This window comes from Diprion similis, chromosome 11, assembly GCF_021155765.1.
Source record: "Diprion similis isolate iyDipSimi1 chromosome 11, iyDipSimi1.1, whole genome shotgun sequence".
Classification (NCBI taxonomy): Eukaryota; Metazoa; Arthropoda; class Insecta; order Hymenoptera; family Diprionidae; genus Diprion; species Diprion similis.
The window spans coordinates 11,950,593-11,970,762 of record NC_060115.1 but is presented as its reverse complement, the minus strand read 5'-3'; the positions used below and the strand labels follow the sequence as shown (position 1 = coordinate 11,970,762).

Sequence of the window (20,170 nt, the reverse complement as noted above, 5' to 3'; positions counted from 1 at the left end):
TATATGCAGTAGGGTGGTCGTTGTAAATGGTTTTTTTTTTTTTTGGAAAAATTTAAGTGTTGGATGGTCGGCTTTAAATATAAAACAAAAAAACTTTCAAACTTTTTCAGACTTTTATTTCGAGCCCTGAGTCTCTCTGCTGGCCTTTTTTTTTTTTTATTCAATACTTGAGCACTAGAGAATGAAATTCCCGACAAATCTTTTTCCTATACAATCAAAAATAACAACGATTTGAAATTCAACGAGGATTAAAAAAAGTATAAAATACGAAGTTATAAAACTTGTAAAATGATTAACAAATAATATTCTAAATTAAAACATCCATGACCTGTATATGGAATATAAGATCTACAGGGTGACTTGAGGGCTGAAAATGAAAGTCTGAAAAAATTAGAGAGCAATTTTTCCTACATTTGGAGCCAATTTATAACCATCAAAAATGATCTGCCATCTAACGACCACCCTAATCTACACATATGTGTATGTGCGGTAGTCCACGTCAACTTGAAGAGGTTCTGATCCTCACCCTCTTCGATTCACTCGCCGATTTAATGTGGTATTTTACTTACTGTGAGAAATTATTGGATTTATAGGTTTTTAGATATAAGGTTTATAGATTTTTTTAACCTCCATTTCGGAGCTATGTATCAAATTTTGACTTGCTATTCAAATTGTTCAAACGAAATGTATACGATTAAAATGGTTGTATCTTATGTTACCCTACGTAAATAAATTTTTACAATTGTCTTGGATATCTGAAATAGAGGGTTATAAAAAATAAATAAATAGAAAATCTTGTTTTGCTAAGATAAAAAACATTTTACAAAATTTTCACATCTTTACATGATATTCTATGACTAACGCCGAAACTTTTAGTATTTTGTCCAAGATGGAACTAATCTATTTTAAAGAATTAAAAAATATTTGAATTTCCGCAATTGTATACTTAATCCTTTGGAAAAAATTTATTAGTTTCATAGTATACTCAATTCATCCAAATTGAACCGTGGCAAGAAACGTTGGTAGAGTTCTAACAATCGATTTCAAAACAGCCTAGTAACAACGCTTACAAAACGGCATGTTTGGCGTTATGTGGCGCGTGAACTCACAAACGAAATTGCAACGTTCGGTTACCTATCAGTACGCACCAAAATGGCTTGTTTCCACATTTAGGGCCGGTATAATTTAATCCACATTCGCCACACCCTGTCATTATAATTCTTCGATAAATAAGGAAAACTGCGAGATCCGTTGAACTCTTCTGAAAGATGTTGAGATCATTAAATTTTCCTCAATTGCAGGGTAAAGACGGACTGGCGTAAAAGCAGGACAAAGCAGCGAGAATAACCTTTCAAAATATAAAGGCTGAAGAGCCCTTTACCAACGGGTATTGTATCTTTGACGAAATGTCAGGGTTCTCGGATCAACCTATCTTCCGAGAGGGTTTTACAAATATGATGGATTCCAACCAAGCCTCTTTGATTTTTATTTCGATTTTACTGTCATCATAGGTGTAGTCCTACGTCAACAAACGTCTGTGAATTACTTCATATTTTACTGACTACTCGTAGGGAAATGTTATTTTTTCAAATATTCTCAAAAAATCTCATAGTTGTACCAAAAAGCGTCAAACGGTGTGGGAGTTACGTCTTTTCACACGACTTTCCTGAAGTACGTCTGAGAAAATCTCTGTCTCTACTCGGAAGAAGTTTTTTACACCAAAAATGGATCTGATTAAGGTAATGTAGCAGTTCTTCCCTTACCAACCGAGCAAAGTCAACCTGTTTCTTCCTATTTTAAGGGGTTCAAATTTCGGGGAGCTTCAGTTAGCTGGTGAGCCGGGGTTCATCGCTCCTATATCCTAAATTGTTCGTATTTTTTTCCCTTAAATAAGCAAGAAAAATCGACTATAATCGTTGGCAAAAGTAATGGTCTTACAATTGGATGGAATAATTATTATCTCCACAAATTATAGCCGAAGAATAGCTTGACTAATATCGCTCAAAATGTGATCGGTTCTAAATTGGAAAAAACCGTGTCGATTGATTCCGAAATCATGAAAATTAGTCAATTTGTTCTCGAGAAAACGTCGGATTTCTTATTTTTTTCGCACAACTTAGAATTTTATAGTAGTTATTTAGTGAAAAATCGATAGTTTCTATTAACTTGATTAACAGATTATCGTGAGTTAGCGTTTATCAAATTTTGTATTCATAAGCTACGCAGATCTCCCCCCCAACTATAAGAACAGAAAATACTGAAATCAGGAACACCTCAGGAATCGATGCTTCGTTCGAATCGCTGCATTACAATTCTTGAAGATCTAGTAAATTTTAATTTCACATCATTCGACCGTTATTGAGTATGATCAACAAGCGGCAATCTTGATTTAAATATTGGAAAAAACGACAATCTGTTTCAGTGACTTTGTAGAGAATGGTCTACTGATTATTGTAATGAGGCATAGTAGTAAACACATTACAGTAGAGTGATCAGTAATCGACGAACAACCCTGGAGGCCTGGTGCTATTAGTACAACCAAATTATATGTTGACGATTAGAACGGAAATGGGACTACTGGAGAAAGAATTAATCACCAATGAAAAAAAACTAACTGCATCTAAGGAATTCATTATAATCACTCCGAAAATGAATAGTCGAGTTTTGAGCATGTGTGTGAGTGTATTACATAGTATACTATGTATAGGTGTCATAGGTAGTGTACTATGTACGTGGTCCTTACTTTGGACTTTTATGAAAAACGGGGACGCCCCCTATATTGGTTCCAAATGGATAAATAGAAATATTCTCAAAAGCACAGGTTTATATCTCAACCTTAAATTCTCTCGAGAATTTCTGTGAGATTTGCCATTTAAAATGTACATATTTTCACTCAACTGTCAGTATACATATAATTGATCGCGAGACTCACGATTTGGAAAAAATCTATAAGCATAGAAATAAATCAGGGTTGATGCTACTGTTAAAAATAAAAATATCAGCATCGTCAATGGAGCATTTTACGCAAATTGTCCACTTATATCAAACTCACCAAAAAGTCAAATTCTAATTGGGTACAACTGACATAGAATGCTCTATATGCTATATGCTCTAATGCATAGATGCTGATATTTTTATTGAACATGAGAAACAATGCTCACTCATTTCTCACATTAACAGTTTTTTTTATAAAAATAATTGATCCTCCGACGAAATATACACTGAAACTGTAGTAAAAACGTGTGAATTTTAGTAGTAGTAGTTACACTGGGTCGATTATACCCATTGCCATACCCATTTAAATAAAAACAATCCTGAAAAACTCTGCGTCTAATATGGATTAAAAAGTTACGGAACAATACTGTGAACATTCTAGATTACGTACGAAATGTTTATTGGTAAAAAATGTAAAATCCAGTTTTCTGATTCTTCTAACTTCCCAGACCCCTGTCCAAACGATGATTCGATTTTTGCCTGATTAGTATTGGCAAAGATTAGGCAAGATAAAGAGGAATACATGTTGAAACAAGGTGCCAGGATCTGCTGCAGCAATTTACTATACTTATACAGTCTGGTGAGAAGGTCATGCAGTGCCTAACATAGATCGATGGTTGCAAATAGTCAGTAATAAAACTTTCTTGTTAGCCGAGTACCCCTGATATTCACCAAAGTAATGAAATTCACATTTCTGTTCTTTCACTTAAACCACTTCAATAAAAGATATCCTGAACGAGGCAAGTGAAACGAAAATGTCTAGAATCAATCCCATTAAAGAAAATACGTATAACATTGTCAGAGTAGAGGATTCATCAGAAAATAACAATCGTGAAATGGTGTATTTGTTTACTTCTCAAGAGCTTTTATGAAATTTCTGATTTTCAATTGGCCCAAGAATTTTCTTACCTTAGTCGACACTTCTCTAATTCGAGAGATTAGATTTTGACAGGTATGGTCTACACAACTAGCAATAAAGTTTGATTTCTGGCGCCAAAATTGAAATTAAAATGAATTTACCTTTAGACTGCGAGACTAACTTCAAGATGTTCTCCATTTCCATATTTTTATGAACCCATATCTCTAAAACATGTTGGTACTACAAACCCCGAAAACACAATGTAACCTGGGGCCAGTTTATCGAAATAAATTTTCATCGTCCATCGGTTAGTCCGTTTCACTCCACAGGTCTTTTGAGAACGGAAAAACGACCCAAGCACCATAAAGAGAAGATGAGAGAGTGAAAGTAGAAGGATTTTTGTTATAGAAGCATGGCTAAGACATTTCAGTCCATATGGAACGGAAACGTATGTGCAGTAAAATGCATAAATGCCTTAACCTACCGGCTAAGTTCTTTTCGGTCCGAAACATGTGGAACACAAATGTGACTTCAATTCTATACAAATGATTTGACAATGCATCCCGTTTTCTCACAACAGCTGCATCGCCAGTCGTTGTCACTTAATTCGTTTAGAAGGTTAAGGCATTTATGCATTTTATTCTACCTACTTTAAATGAAGAAATTTATTTTATTGTTAAATCAGGAAACAATGTTGTTTCCCAAAATAAGTGATAAATTATCCATCCGGCATTTATAGTTCATAGGATAAGTGAGATATAGTTAGCTTTCTATTACATCGAGTCGTTCATTCGGGGTTTTCGATATGGGGGCCCTCAGCATGATGCCAGAGCAAGTAGAAGATGAAGAAGAAGTATTAGAGACAGCTTGTAAAGGTTAAGTTTACTCTTTGTGATTCACGAGCCGCTGCCAGACACGACAGACGACAACTGTACTCCGTAAGTATAGTATGTTGAATTGATTCTGACGTTCTACAAATACGTTGATCGTGGCACTGACCTCAACGACATCACGTGTTGTGCTAATTCGGCAAACACATGCAGCAACTCATCACCATCAGAATCACGTTACTCAAGTAACGATAGTGAAATATTGAAACACACTCGTTATACAATCTCAATACTAAATTCATGCTTCAGAATTATTAATGAATATAATATTAATTCAAAAATTACGTTTATGCAGAAGAAGGAACTCATTTTGAAGATATTGCCAGACGTAGTACTTAGAAGTTTTCTTCGAGTTTTTATCGGTAATTTTTTGTGAAAAATTCCTAATCGTAGGTTATTTTTTAATCTGGAACTAAAGGCAATGGTGCGACTATTGTACGATGAATTCCAAGATCTATGTGTGTTGATACATTTAACACATCATCATTTATCTCTTGCTCTGTGCACTCGACATACGTCCATAACGATACACTTGCAGCGATCTGGCCTGGATGCTCGGCTTTCATACTCTTGGAATAGCTTTCTGACTCACTGACAAATCTGCCGTCTCATATTCCCATTTTGTACTATGTGCACAGTTTTTGACCCGGACGTGGTTTTAGGATCAGGTTATAACAACCATTCAGGTTACATTAGGCATCACGCGTATCATCTGGCGGTAGATTCACGTCAGTCAAGCTTGACAATGAGTTTGATAAAGCTTCTCTACCACTCTAAGGAGTGGCTCCCGACCCAGCAGCGTCAACGTCACATTTAATACTGCACCCAGTTGTTTGTATATCTAGGGTTGGTTGATTCAGTGGATACGGAACACGTAACCTCGAGGCACTCCTTTGACTTCAATCTTTCCGTTTGTTTCTAGGCATCGTTCGATTATGGTTGTGAGTTTGAACGTTATGTAACCGAATGAAGATGGATTGGGTGTACCTGTTTTTCACTTTTGACGACGTTAAGGCTCGTGAAAAATTGTTGTTTCATTCTCTTTACAGTCAAATATATGTATATATTTTCTGGAGAATCTCAATTACAGTACAGCTCAGCAAAACTATCAGCAAAAAGCTGAAAATAAAGATTGTGTATCACACTACTTTTTACTCGACCACTTTATGCTTTATTTGTTTTCGTAAAACCTTTTCACTGATATAACGCATTTAATTATAGACGCCCATTCTGTGGCGTCCGCAACTTCTGCTTACTGTACGTTCATAATGGGCTCACGCACTATCACATCACACTATAGATATAATATTACTTTTTACTTTTGGTTTACAGTTATATTCCGACACCGTTTGCACCGTAAATATTTGACTAGCGAATATACTTACGATTATCATTATATTCATAAGCTTGCACTGAAGTTACACAGCGTTCACGGAGTTATTGATAACAAAACCAACTTCTTAGATCTAGTGGAAAGACGTTGATTCGCTGCTAGTCAATAACAGACTGTCTTTAATGAAACTTGACGCTGTAGGTCTTGAGGTCAATTTTCTCATCCGTGATGCCGTCGGTCATTATCGCAGTATTTTGATATATTAGGTTGAATCATTTCGTTTAAGGGGAAACTGATTACAAAGCATTAATTTCATCAATGTAAAACATTAAGAAGAGAAAATAACTAGTTAATTCTACTTAGAATAATCTGTTTATGAAATCTCATTCACTTGCTACCTGCAAAAAAATCTAACTATAAATTCAACACTATCAACTGTGGTTTCTCTGAAAGTACAAAAATTGCTGATCTAAAAATTCCACCAGACTTTGAGTCGGCTCGGATCTTTCTTGAACTCTTGGTCTAAATATAACAGACTTCTAAAAGGTGTCTGGTTTCATTTCATCTCAAGCATGACTCGTTCTTTTCATGCCAGACGACTTCGATGATGAAAAGTGAGTGACACTGAACAATATTAAGTAACACTTGATTAACACGGATTTTGCCATCTATTATTGTGTATCGTGCAAAATATCATCAAATCTGGGACGATAGCAGTACGTGGTGATAGTTTTCTCAAGCTATCATTGAGAGAGGTAATATTTTCAAGTATGACAAAAGAAATGTTACTTCGAGGTAAAGAAATATCATTTGATTCAAGAAAAGAAAATAGTGATGAGAAGTAAATTTGTATTACTCAACTGCTGATCATGCCAAAGTTATTCATATGACAGAGCTGAATTTAGATGAAGTACGGTAACAATAGAAACTTTTCAAAGCGATCATACTACCAAATCGTCATGCTTCGATAAACAAATTTAATTCAGGCAGGCAGGCAATGTTTAATTATAAATTTCAATGACGTGACACCTAACTTGGATTGCGAGGTTGACACTCGATTTTTTCACAACAGCATACGAAGAAATAAAGTCACATCGACCCACGTTTCATGGGTTTGCCATGCGTGACGCATGCTCGTCCTTTCTACTTTATTATCACAAGAAAACAATGCCCATCAGACGAAAATATTGTATGAATTGGAAGCTCTGATAACTGAATAAGAAACGTAACCTTCTCGTCGACAAACACTTGTCACTGTCATGCGTAATGAAAAATGATTGCCCTACACGAAACGTCTTGGCAGAATAGACTTAGATGATTATTGATCGACTGTCGCCAATTCGGCAAAAAGAAATCTAGGCCAATTAGTTCGCTTATCGATTGCCGTAGAGTCTCTGCAGTTTGTAAAGCGAATCTCTTTGAACCTAGAACCGATAACTGTCACCAAGTATGAATTTAACCTGTTAACTTTGGTGTTCATGAACCGAACTTCTGCACAGATGACTTCTCGTCTAATTCAGCTTTATCAGATGAAGTAGAGACATCCTCCATGTTGAACCATGGATAGAACTTTGACTAGGCCGAGTTTACACTGCACTCGCAGCAATTTTCGGTTACGGTAATGATAAGTGTCACGTTCCTTGGTAGTTTAATTTAAGGAGGCTGAAAATTCAACCTCAAATATGGTGTAGGAACGTGAACGGGTTAGTGAATTATTACATAAACCTTGACCACAATGCCTAGATTCTGTTTTGATCAGGATACACCGAAGAGACGTTCATATAGTTATGATTACGAAAATCGGTTGAATAAATATGAAACTTTCTACGTAAAGCAAAGCTAATAAGACTCGCACTGTCACATCAACGACAGATTTTGCGTTCTGTCGACACGGATCAACTGCAGATGTGTACCACAATTACCCAGCATATAATGTACACACAAACACACGTTGGAAACTGAATGACAATTATGGAGGCATAAAAACAGAAGATCGAGTCGGTTCCAGTGCGTCATCACATTGTTCAAAGTACATACAATAGAGCTTTGGAGTAAGAATTAAAGTAAATACAGTGCTGACGTGTCATTCAATGATTATCTGACTGCTGTGACAATTGCCAATCTTTGCATTCACTTTGTCCGATGTTCATATTGAACTTGCGTGCCTATCACTGATCACATACAGTAACACAGACTGATGCCATGTCTTTCTGATTGCCAGCACTTATTTACGGTTCACTGAATACACGCAACACCGTTTTACAGCGGAATGATTTTTTCCGTTTGTACAGTTTGTACCCTACAAGCATAGCCACAATTTATTTCCTTTGAGGTTTACTCATCGTTGTCAGCCACCCATAAAATGAAAAGCACCCTGTAAATGATGAATAAAATAGTAACCGTGTTAAACACAATCGATACAAAAACCCTGGAGCGAACTTTCGAGATGTGAATTGAGTTTATCCATCTAGTGAAGTTCGTTTTGAAAAAGGTTTCTATTCTAGAAATAAGATAAGCTAGTCATTGATAATAAATTTCATTGATTAGAACCAGAAACACTAATGTAGTAATAATGATAATGGTAACAACACAAAAAATCTACCTCATTTGATTCAATTTTCCGTCCCTAGAGGGTTATACGCACAGGATGATGAATTGTTTTAATTGTAAGTATAAGTTGTGAGTATAGACCATTATGAAACACATACCGTCTAAACAAAACAATTTGTTCCTGCTAGTAAAATACGATGGAAAGTAGGTCGGCTGCACCATAATGTATACCTATGCTACCAAAAAAGAACTATATCGACCGGTTGGTTCTCCTGCGTATGATATTAACGTATTATATACACGTTTGTTTGTGTCAAGCGTACATACGTATAAAGTAAGCGTCATTGGCATCCATTATTTACGTACGAGAAAAAAGCAGTGGTGTCGATTTTTAAATAAATTTATCCAATCCATCTGTATTAAATTCACTGAAAAGAAGAAAGAAGCACAAAATATATGTGCTGTGAAGCAGAATAAGTTTTTGTAAAAAAATTATACCAATTTTAGGAAGTTACTTGGATATTCTATAGGCTTACAATGTGTACAATGCATGTTTATATGTATTTTGTTACGTGTCCGGGGTAAGTTTTGTGATGTTCTCATTCGAGATAAGGATACAGAGGTACAATGTGCAAATAATTAGGTTACGAGATTGCTCCATTAAGGATATTGCCTGGTGAATAAATAATATACTGCATTGATTTCTGTAGTTCAAATCAGCTGTAAGAATAAGGATATCCTTTTCAAACCATAGTAAGAAAAATCCAAACTGAAAGAAATACATTTTCTGCCATTCTACATTTGAATATTGGTTACATACACGGCACTGTTGGTCATAACCTTTTGTCAACATATTGCAATTGTGACACGATGAGTCAGCACGTTCTGCGATACATTATGTCAGAGTAAAGCTCTTCAGCTTTAAGCTTTCAATGAAATGAGGAATGTAACCGTGACGTGCCGTTTTCCATTTTAATACGTATATATAATTCTTGCAAACACGTCGCGTGTACAGACTTTCAAATCGATAACTATATAAAAAAACCTCAGAGGCATGAGCTGTATACGCGCGTTTTTCCGGATGCGTTATTTTTAAGTCTCTGAGTGTTTCCAATTAACATTTTCAGATAAAGTAAGCGTCACTCTTCTGGATGTTCCTACACTTGACTTTCATGCTACAAAAAAAAAAATAATAATAATTTATTAACATATGATTGTATTGTCGTGAAGTTGCTAATTGTGGTTTACATTCCTGACTACGATGTCGCGAGTTAATTTGTACCAGTTAATGAAACTAATAGCATGTAATAGCAAAGTATCAACCTCTAATCAGTAATGACAGCATAGTCTATGATAGCCTAGTTCTGCTGTAAGAATATATTTAAAAATTGTGCCTATCAAAGTCCTAGTAGTTTCCTATATGTATAATAATTTACCGCCGGTATCCACACTATACAACAACAGTAGAATCCTCTTATAATCAATTTAGACCAGGAAAACTGTCGCCTCAAAGCAGTAACCATTGGCAACGGCGTCCAAGCGCTCTCAGAAACGCTGTCAACAGAGTTTTCCTGTCAGTCAGGGAAACGAGACTTCTTCGTTATCATAAATCTACGATCCTCGTGATTATCAACAAAATGGTCGTAGTACTCCTACCCTTATTTTTGCATTTGTTTATTGGAATCGATTTTTTTTTCCAAATAAGCGTTTTGCAAAATTCCAAACCGTTTTATAAAACCAGTTGATAACTTTAAAAAAATTTTAAATATACATACAATTCCCTTTGATAGAAAGAAGTGGGCGAAATGTTTTTATAGTATCAATTACGAATACATACTTACTCTCAATCAAAACTATTTACAAGTCATGGACGTATAACAATAATTAGTACCTCCTATAGTGTACAAGCTTTGACTATTATAGTATAATATATATTTCCGGTGTTCCATTATTCAAACATGTATATATGCATATGGTATTGACCGCCACTGACTGACTCGTCGTACGAATTCGTATATCATACATGGAATCGATAACGAAATAACAATACGAATTTTTGTAGAATCAAGTAATAACGTGTAATTGACTCCTCGCGCTGCACGGCACAATGTAGCAATATGACAGCGTACACAAATATAGTTACATACATTCGTAACATCAACGGAAATGTGGTAACATGCCAAATGCCAAATGGGCGCGGCATTCTTGTTGCCACTCCCAAGCATAATTCGTTACTAAAACAACTCAACGAAATGAACCCGTAGATGTTCTTTCTTTAACCATGTGCAGATAAATTTGAGTTAACGTAGTATACACGTTTCCATTTTATACCAACGTCATCCTGTAATCGATGGGTTCTTCATAAAGAGTCACCGACGATAATATATTATTCATATTTAATAACGTCGTGGTAACTCGAAATTCACATACGTGAGATTTTTCAATCAGAAGTAAATTGAAGTTAGCCAATGTGGTATCGCTGTATGCAGATAGCAAAAAAACGCGGGAACTGTGGATAGTGTATATCGCGCATGCGCGCTAGTTAAAATTGTTTTTTGAAGACGATTGGTGGCAATTTAAATCCTCCCTAAACATTACTGAATAAAAAAATGTACTTCCACTGTACGACTCACCTGAACGCTTGTATCCCAATCGACCCATGTATATATGGGTAATATATATATAGCATATATGAGTGATACAAGTAAGAGTAGTTAAATATTCAGCGCTCTGGGGTACGATTCTTTATTCTTCCGGCGTAAAGACTATACATAGAAACTTCCGCAAATAGATCGAAGTATCGATTAGCCATTAGATGCATACACCCGTATGTATAGGGGATTACAGTAACTTGTAACCATTTAAGTGTTCAGTTGCAAGTTTGTATTTATATATATATATAAATACAAACTTGCAACTGGACACTTAAATGGTTACAACTTACTGTATATATCGGAAAATAAGACAATGTTACGCGCAAAACATCGAAACTCTATCACGCTGTCCTAAATAATCGACCAATTTATGAGCGGGACATCGTACAATTGTAATTGATGAGAGGAAGTCACATAAATTGTCTGACAGCACAGTATTAAAGGTATAGCTTTGGTATGTTTACTTTTCATTTTTCTTTACAGATCCAGTCGATTAATTATGATTTCTGTATACGTTCGACATTTGCCGCTTTTTATTTGATAATCTGGTTGCTTCTGAATTGTCTAAACCGACGCTGTCTATCTCTGAAGGAGAAATCGTATCTATGATATCAAACAATCAAAATATTACTCAATTCACTTGGCGAATTATTGCGAGGATTAAAAAAAATGGAAAACAATTGGGCCACCCGGTATGTATCGCAACAAGTGATAAAAATTTAGCAGGACGCTAAGACTAACCGATCGAAACATAGTCTCTCTAGTGGTTATCGGACGTTTTACAAGTAAGTGCATGCTGAGAATAAATCGGCAGCTACAGGTTGGAGTCGAAATTATTGAGGGCGAAGTAAACCCGCATAAAACATGGAGAGTTCGTATGTAATACAAGTGAAAATATCATAACCTGAAACGCGACGAGGGAGATTGTTGACCTGAAAATTAAAAGGAAATCAGTATTACTCACCATTTTGAAAGTGACGAGTAACTTATACCATGACACACGTGTTCGTGGGTATTCGGCATCTCACATAACTCCGAAATATCGAACTTTAAAAAGCACCTTCTAATTTTATTTATTAAAACAAAAACTGATCACTATTCTACGGTAAACACAAACCGTTACACACTGCATCGACGCGCTATACGGTAGCAAAGGTAGCGCGGACAGGTGAGCCAAGTGGTTCCTCCGACTCTGCGCCACATCAACAGACACCGACTTTATCGACAGCACGTTGTCGAGCTGAGCTGGGGCTCCAACAGCGAGGTGTGTCGCTGCGACCAAATAACTTCGCGTTTCAGGGCTTTCCCTTTCTCCTTCTTTGGCATTAGAGGCAAATTTATAATGCCCAGGGTATACTGATTCATTCGTTCATACTGCACTAGGTAAACAACGTGTTTCCGGAGTTACGGGAAAGAACGATTAAATCCGATGGTTCTCAGCTTGCTGAACCGTGTGTTATAGCTTCAGTTTCGAAGCTGCGCACTGGCTTTAACGTTCGGCGTCACAGTCTGTGCTCCCTGCGAGTTGCTTAAATTGGCTGCGTCGAACGGAGTTCTAGCCGGCTCTAGCCCAGGCCAGTTCACCATGCGGAAACGGTCTATGTTGATACGATTACGTTCACATTATTACGGGAGCAGTGTTGTTGTGTTGGAAACTCTGGAATTGACTTATATCAACGAATCATGCAACGTTGATTTGACTATCAGTCAAAATTTACTATAGTATGGTAGAGCGATAGAAGACTCAACGATGTTTACACGAACGTAGGGAAGAAAAATATGTCCTTTTTAAAAATTACCATTCCTTGTGCTATTGTAACACTGCTTCCTCGGAAAAGTATAGCAATTAAAAACATATTGACGTTCCTCTCAAAGTTGTCTTAATTATAATTTCTTTTATTCAATTTACTGGCAAATATTTTAGCCTCGGTTTTAGTAAAGTTAGGTTTTAATGAAAATTATTAAAATTGTATTATCTTATTGTACAAGTGATTCCCGATACTTTCCGACACAGCTGCGAAAACGATGTCTGATTTGTAAATTGAAAACTATGGGACTATCCGCAATACCGCTATTTTCATTTTAAAAGATGAACGTCGAAACGCGCTACGTAACGTACAAATAATGGTATGAAGCATCAGCTTCACAAAGGCTCCATTGACTGAGGCTGCATCCCAGGGCCGACCAGGTGTCGGAGGCCCTAGGGCGACAAAGAAGTGGGAGACACCTAATTGTTTTTCAAAGAAGATGTACAACTTTTATTTTCACAGTGTTTTAATAATTTATTGTGAGACAAATACAATTCAAATACAACATTTTTTCAAAACTTACGGCAAGGAAAATTTCCATTATTCGAACTGTTTGACAGATTTTCCTGAAATTTTATACCACCCTTCACTTTTATAATACTCTTAAAAAATCAGTAGGATATCTTGAAATTTGCAGGTTAGAGCGATTCGACGATTTTTAAAAAAATTCATAAAATCTGAAACGTTTCACCGATCATTCGCAAATTGAATACTGACCATACATCCGTGATACTTTATACAAAACAAATTTTTTTACAAAATCTGCAAAATTATGGAAAATAACTTGACCACAGAGATTTTTAGAAAATTTCAAAACACCGTAAAATTCTTAATTTTCAAATGATTTCGACAAAATTTGCAGTGAATGTAGAAGCTATATAGATCAATATCTGTGCAAAACGAGAGCACTGTGGCTCAAACCGTTCTCAAGTTATAATCGCATTAATTTTACAGTGCCAGAACATGAACACACGCATTTACGCATCCGGACTGCTTTTAAAATATGATTTTTCGATATTTTGAAATATTTTGAACGCATTGAAATCGAAAACTATAAAAAAAAACAATTTGCGCCGTCACAAAGCTTCCTCCATGAGAAAACAAAAAAAATGCCTCATGAAAGTAGTATTTTTTTTAATATGCCAAAAGAGTATTTTTTTTCATATTTTGCATACCATGTGTTAGTAAATTTTATCTAAAAGTTCATATTGCAGAGACCCCTCTCTTGTGGAGGCCACGAGGCTTCCAGCCCCTGTTGCTCTCCCCCAAATCGGCTGAATTCATATATACATACAATATACATACACTACATTTTTTGTTAAGGGTATGAAGACGATTTTATGTGTTTACCGAGGAGATTGGACCTGTGGGTATGCGTGTAGTTTTGCGAATAACTCGAAAACCAAGCTAGCAAGTCGATTTTCTCAATGAATAATGTAGGAAGTAAAGAATGGATTCTAGCCTCGATGTAATAAGTGAGATTCGAAAAAAGAATTATATTTACCGACGAAAATACCGACAATTGCAGTTCTCAACATCGCATATGATACAATGTTGTGGTAATCAAACCAGACTAGGGATTGCCGGGACTTTGCAGGGCACATGCATATGGCACAGAGGTTCTATTCTCGAATCGAAGACCCAAGGTATCGCACGCGAGTTTTTTGAAATATCGAATGCGATATATGAAACAGTGCTCTCGAACTTCCGTTAGTCAATCGTGTGCGATAATTGTGCTTCACTCTTTATCGACTGGGTAAGACCGTGTGATACTGCAAATCGTATGCAATAAATTTTGATAATAGTATCTTTTGTTTCAAATAGAAAAGTTGTAAATAAATAATTAACATCGGGAATGATATTAATATTCAAGTTACGAAGTAGCTCGTTATTCAATTATAATTAATATCAACCTATTCTTTTAATCCAATAGTATAATTACCTATTTCTCCGAAAAAAAACTTTATCATCGACCCGGAAATGAACACGTATTACTCCAAAATGATGGAGTAGATATAGATATTACACGAGGCATTGCACTAGGTCTTGAGTTAATTCAAGCTTACCGACGAGTTAGATTTTTTGTTTTTTAGTTATATATCCGCATCTTTTCTTCGTAATTGCTGATATTTTTCACGCAGATAATTTATTAAAATATGAGTTTTTATTGTGTTTTCCATGCTTATGATGACGACGATGTTTATGACGTTTAGGATGCTTACTCTCGATGCATTGTTGGGAAGAATCGAAGAACACTGATTGTGATGATGCATTCTCGATTTCTCTTGCAAACTGAGCAATGATTGGCTGTTGCAAGATTCTCGCATACGGCAACACTGCTGGCTCAGCGCGATCAAAACTTATCGTATCTGACTAGACGTATGCAACTGCGTGGTGTTGAAGAATACCAAATTCGAGTCGCATGCGATTCGGCCTACCCGATAATTCTCACATGCGATAATTATTGCACGAGTTCGAGAATAGGCTCTCAGAGGATTTGAAACAGCTAATTTTCCGGACACATCGGTTACATTGACATTAGAGAGTCAACCCGCAGCGCTATCGACTGCAGACCGCGCAACAGGCTTCATTTTGTTAAGGAGTCGCTGACCCTGGATTGTAAATATCAATTTTGTGACGTCATAAGCACTTACAGCGCTCCTAGACGTTCAACGCTGAACTAAGGCCGCTGATTTCATTTGCCTGTTCCGTTAGATTCCGCCAATGAAATCACTTACAAGTCGAGACAGACTTCTTGTTGATCATGAACGGGCTCCTATCACCTGAAAATTTCTTGATCGACTTGTGCCATATTTACGGAAAGCTAACTGATGGTATGGGTTTTCCCGGATTACGTGTGTGCTTTTATACGTCTCTGTCTCCCTGTTGGACGTGAAAGGAATTCTAAAAGCGTAGCAGCGGTGAATATTCAACACGTCGGTAGTTCCGATCGGTCATGTTTGCTGTGGCGTGATTTTATTTATTTCGTTATTATTCATAATAAAAATTATCAGCGATCTACATTAGCAATAACTGAGATACAGACGTACGATCGTCCGACCTACTACATACACTAATGTGTAATGGACAACATCAACAAAAAACCGCGTAATTGGGTTACCTTTGAATTATAGGGATATTGAGAAGGATCGAACTTCGTGGAGTGGCGAAGGAGCCAGGCGAGTTGATGATAGGAAGTGAAGGATCAAATAGGACTTTGGGGTTTTGACGTCAAACAATAGAATTTGAATCTTAGCTTGATCTTTACGTTTATTCAAGATTCGAAATTGGTATATAATCTTTAGAGGAAAGCAAAATTCTCTAGTGGTAATGCTTCTAATATTTGATATTGAATATGTTTCGCCTGTGACTCATGCAATACTCGAAACCATCGTCTAGTTAAAAACATATATTCTTAACATTAGGTAGGTAATAGTTAAGTAATCGATTATTATGATGATCGCAGAATTTAGTAATTATATGGAAAGATCGCACAGATGTGCAGGGTGCGCATGTGTGGAAGAAATGTGATTGAAGGTAAGTCAATATTGAATAATAGGGTTTTCATATGTAATGGAAGACATCCCTCGAGGATCCACAAAGTTATCAGCGCTGCGCATCGATTCCAAGAATTTGGCCGTCGTCACAGCTTTGGCTTGACGATTGTGCGACATGGCATAACTAGATTTACCAGCAGCATAAGTTTATAATATTACTTTGAATCAAATATGTTTTACTAACTGAGGCTTAGCTTATGGAGTCTAATTAATACACGAATAAGCGTTACAATTTTCCAGATAACAAAGTGATAATAGTACTACATTTAGCAATATTCCAACGGATGAATATTTGAACATACTTATATGAGTAATGATAGTTTGATTTCACAAGTGCAAGCAAATGATATTTAGACATTATCCAACAATATTCTAGCTTAGATATTCTGAAATATTGAAGTATGAATGAATAATATTTGGTTGATAATATTCGAGTATTATAATATACAAAAGAAATAAATTGTATATGCATATACGTGCAAGTATTGGACATAAGTACAATTCTATCGGGTGTAGATACTGGTCATATCTATGGTATTGTTACCGACCGGACTACTCCGTGTAAGGCGAGGTTGCCTATAATACGGCGCTCAACCCATGCTCTCCTAGTAAATTACGTCTAGGCGTTTTCTGTAGATTTGATTAGTGTTAAGTAATATAAATAATACTTTCAACGGTTCAAACAATAGCTATAGTAATGATAAGGTTTTGTAGAAAGATTTCATCACTTTAACGTAAGTCCAGCTTTCAATTAATGATACGTTCTCAGATGGAGACATGTTGGAATACCCAGCCGTCATCTAGTAACTTTCTGTTAGTCGCAAGATTCTCGTACTGAAGTTAGGCGTGGTTAGTTGGGCTACGGAATTGAATGGAAAAAGAAATCATAACCGGGTGGTCGGATATTACAATTCGATCAGAAAATTTTCAGGTGACAGGTGCCGGTTTATGATTCACAAGAGGCCTGTCTCAACTTGTAAGTGATTTTATTGGTTGGATGTAACGGTACAGGCAAATAAAATCAGCGGGCTTAGTTCAACGTTGAACGTCTAGGAACACTTTAAGTGCTTATGACGTCACGAAATTGATATTTACAAGCTAGGCCAACAACCCCTGCATAGGCTGTGCTTATTCTAGTACTATATAGCTTGTGTATATACGGTGCATTCCGAAATTAGATCCCAGTGGTGTCATCAGTCTTTTATTTATTTTGCGCTGTTACGTTCGTGAGTAGCTCGGCCTCTGCCTAGGGACTTTTCAGCGCTGCCAGCTAGTTTCGGAATGTACCCACAATATGCAACTATTTGACGTAAAAATGGACGTAAAGATTTCATAAAACAATTACAGTCAACTAGTGAGATACTGTTGTTGTTCACTTACATTTCGATATTGCACTGCATGTATAAACCGATCAAACCAAATCTTGTTAGACTTAGTGGCAGCAGATTAATGTATGTGCATTTGTGTCCTTATATAGTATGACACCTTACCTCAATTTTTGTACGATCAACTTGTACGATCAATTAATCGTAATTAAGTCCGAAGAATACACATAGGCATACACAAAGTGCGGGCTGTATCAATGTTATGCTAGAATCGACAAAGGTGGTACATGCGCTGCGGGCGCATCGATAACTTTTTCTCCTGGCGAGTGGCAACCCCTCTAACACTGGAGTATATCATAGAACGTCACCTAAGGAGCTGATGATAGATGTCACGACAAAAATGAAAACATTGACCCTCATTTCTGAATACCACATAGATTTTCACAATTCTCTTATCATAATTCATTCTAATGATATGGGCTTCTAAAATGTTTCGGTACAGATATCAAAACAATGTGTGTAAATGTCTATGCATAATGCAAAAGCCAAACAGTCAGGGAACCACACACCGGTACACCTTGGTATTGTTTTAAATGAATTAATAAGATACGAACTTTTAGTTGTAAAGATAAATGACTATCGGCAGTACTGGATCGATTGACTAGAATATCCTAATTAGAAATTTAGAACTGGCATATCACAGGGACATTTACGAAAAATTGTGCTGTATAAGACAGAATGAAAATCAAAGTTAATTGGTATCGAGTAAATATTACAGTAGTGACTCTTTGAATAATTCACCTAGAGAAATTTTTGTCTAATTATGTTTTGTCCAATCTAGAGATTCGTATACCTAGTCGTACGTTTCAACATACATATAAGACCGCAATTTCTTTTACACAAGAAATTCAGAAACAACATTTTTTTTGAAACCGGCTCTTATCTTTGATTACATCATTCTACTTCGGCCATCTTAATAAACGGAGCTAAGTTATACGCCATTGTACGTTTTGATTTGCCTCACTTGTGAACAGGTGGAATATCAAGGCATCCATACAGCTACAGCATGTCGAGGACTGCCGGCTCATTGCCAGCTGACACTTTGCCCGCGTTCTTAACTAATGACAACTGATACGAGAGGGTGTAATTATGGATAAACCAAGTGTATGGCATGCCGTGCGTCTAATTAACATACAGAAACTTGAGCCCAAGCCTTGGCTAAAATGTTATCACTTTTGTCCTGCGCTGTACAATGGAATACGTGCATTGTAGTTATAAATCTGAGAGTTGTTCGGCTTACGTGAATATTCATTTGAGTAACCGCATATCGTATCCAAGGCTGTGCCAAGATAATAGTAGTAAGGCTGTGGCGGGTGGCTTTGATCGGAAGGACGTAAAAATTCATCCTGATAACACGTTTGTGTACTTAAAAATTCTATTTCTTGCACGTTTGTTGTCGTTTTCCAAAAGTATAAAAACTGTGCCAATTACTTTTTGGCAATGCCATATCTTCAAGGAAAATCGACTCTGGCCTGGTCGAATATAACATTTTAATTTCCTCTTCAAGGGTGTAGGTACAGGTTGAAGTAACCTCCGCGTGGATTGTTCGAATTGAGTTTGACTTTGAATTATGTTTTCGTTTCTCGGAAGTAACCATTCTAGGAATGTATGGATATGTATTCACTAAACATTCAAGTTAAGGTTCAAAATGATCCTAGTCCGTTTCATTTCTGGTAACCGACGCGTCTATCGTGGTTACATTTTCTGCTATATTCGGGCTTCATAAATTTGAAATTCAATTATTGTCTTCGGCCGTCTGAATGATTGTTACGCCATCGAATTATCCACGATAGTATTTGTTATGTTTGTATTTCGGTCAAAGAACCCTTTAAGGGTTATGTAATCAGACCTTGGTCTGAGAAATTTATGCGATGTATGTCGGGAAGAGAAAACCTTTCATAATATTTTACCCCTATTACATAACATATTACAAATTTCTGTAACTCAATCCTATGCCTACATTTATCCACAAGGAACAGAAGTAATTTCAAACTGTCAATATCTGCATCAATACAAATTAGCACAAGTTGTATAGTGATGTACCGTTGTCAAAGTTTAATTTGGAGGATCAGATGGTATTTGATTTTGTAACTTAACTTTGAAGAACTCCAAAAATCTGTATCATGCACTGTAAGCGTTA

The 20,170-nt window shown here is 36.4% G+C and overlaps 1 protein-coding gene across 9 annotated transcripts in view; it reads right to left on the bottom strand.

Annotated features, from left to right (window-relative positions):
• The window catches only part of LOC124412552 (probable phospholipid-transporting ATPase IA), a 60,506-nt gene extending 45,849 nt beyond the window's left edge, over positions 1-14,657 (bottom strand). For 6 of the 9 annotated variants that reach the window (XR_006929804.1, XM_046892524.1, XM_046892516.1 and 3 more), the window contains exon 1: positions 5,029-5,067. Coding sequence is in view for 7 of the 9 variants with exons in the window: in XM_046892524.1 (XP_046748480.1) it covers positions 5,029-5,052 (24 nt within the window). In the remaining 2 variants the exon portion in view is untranslated. Of the gene's footprint in view, positions 1-4,852; positions 4,870-5,028; positions 5,068-12,244; positions 12,939-14,596 lie in introns of those variants that run through there. The other 3 variants (XM_046892517.1, XM_046892518.1, XM_046892522.1) reach the window with 3 other exon arrangements.
• Between the last annotated feature and the right edge of the window lie 5,513 nt (positions 14,658-20,170).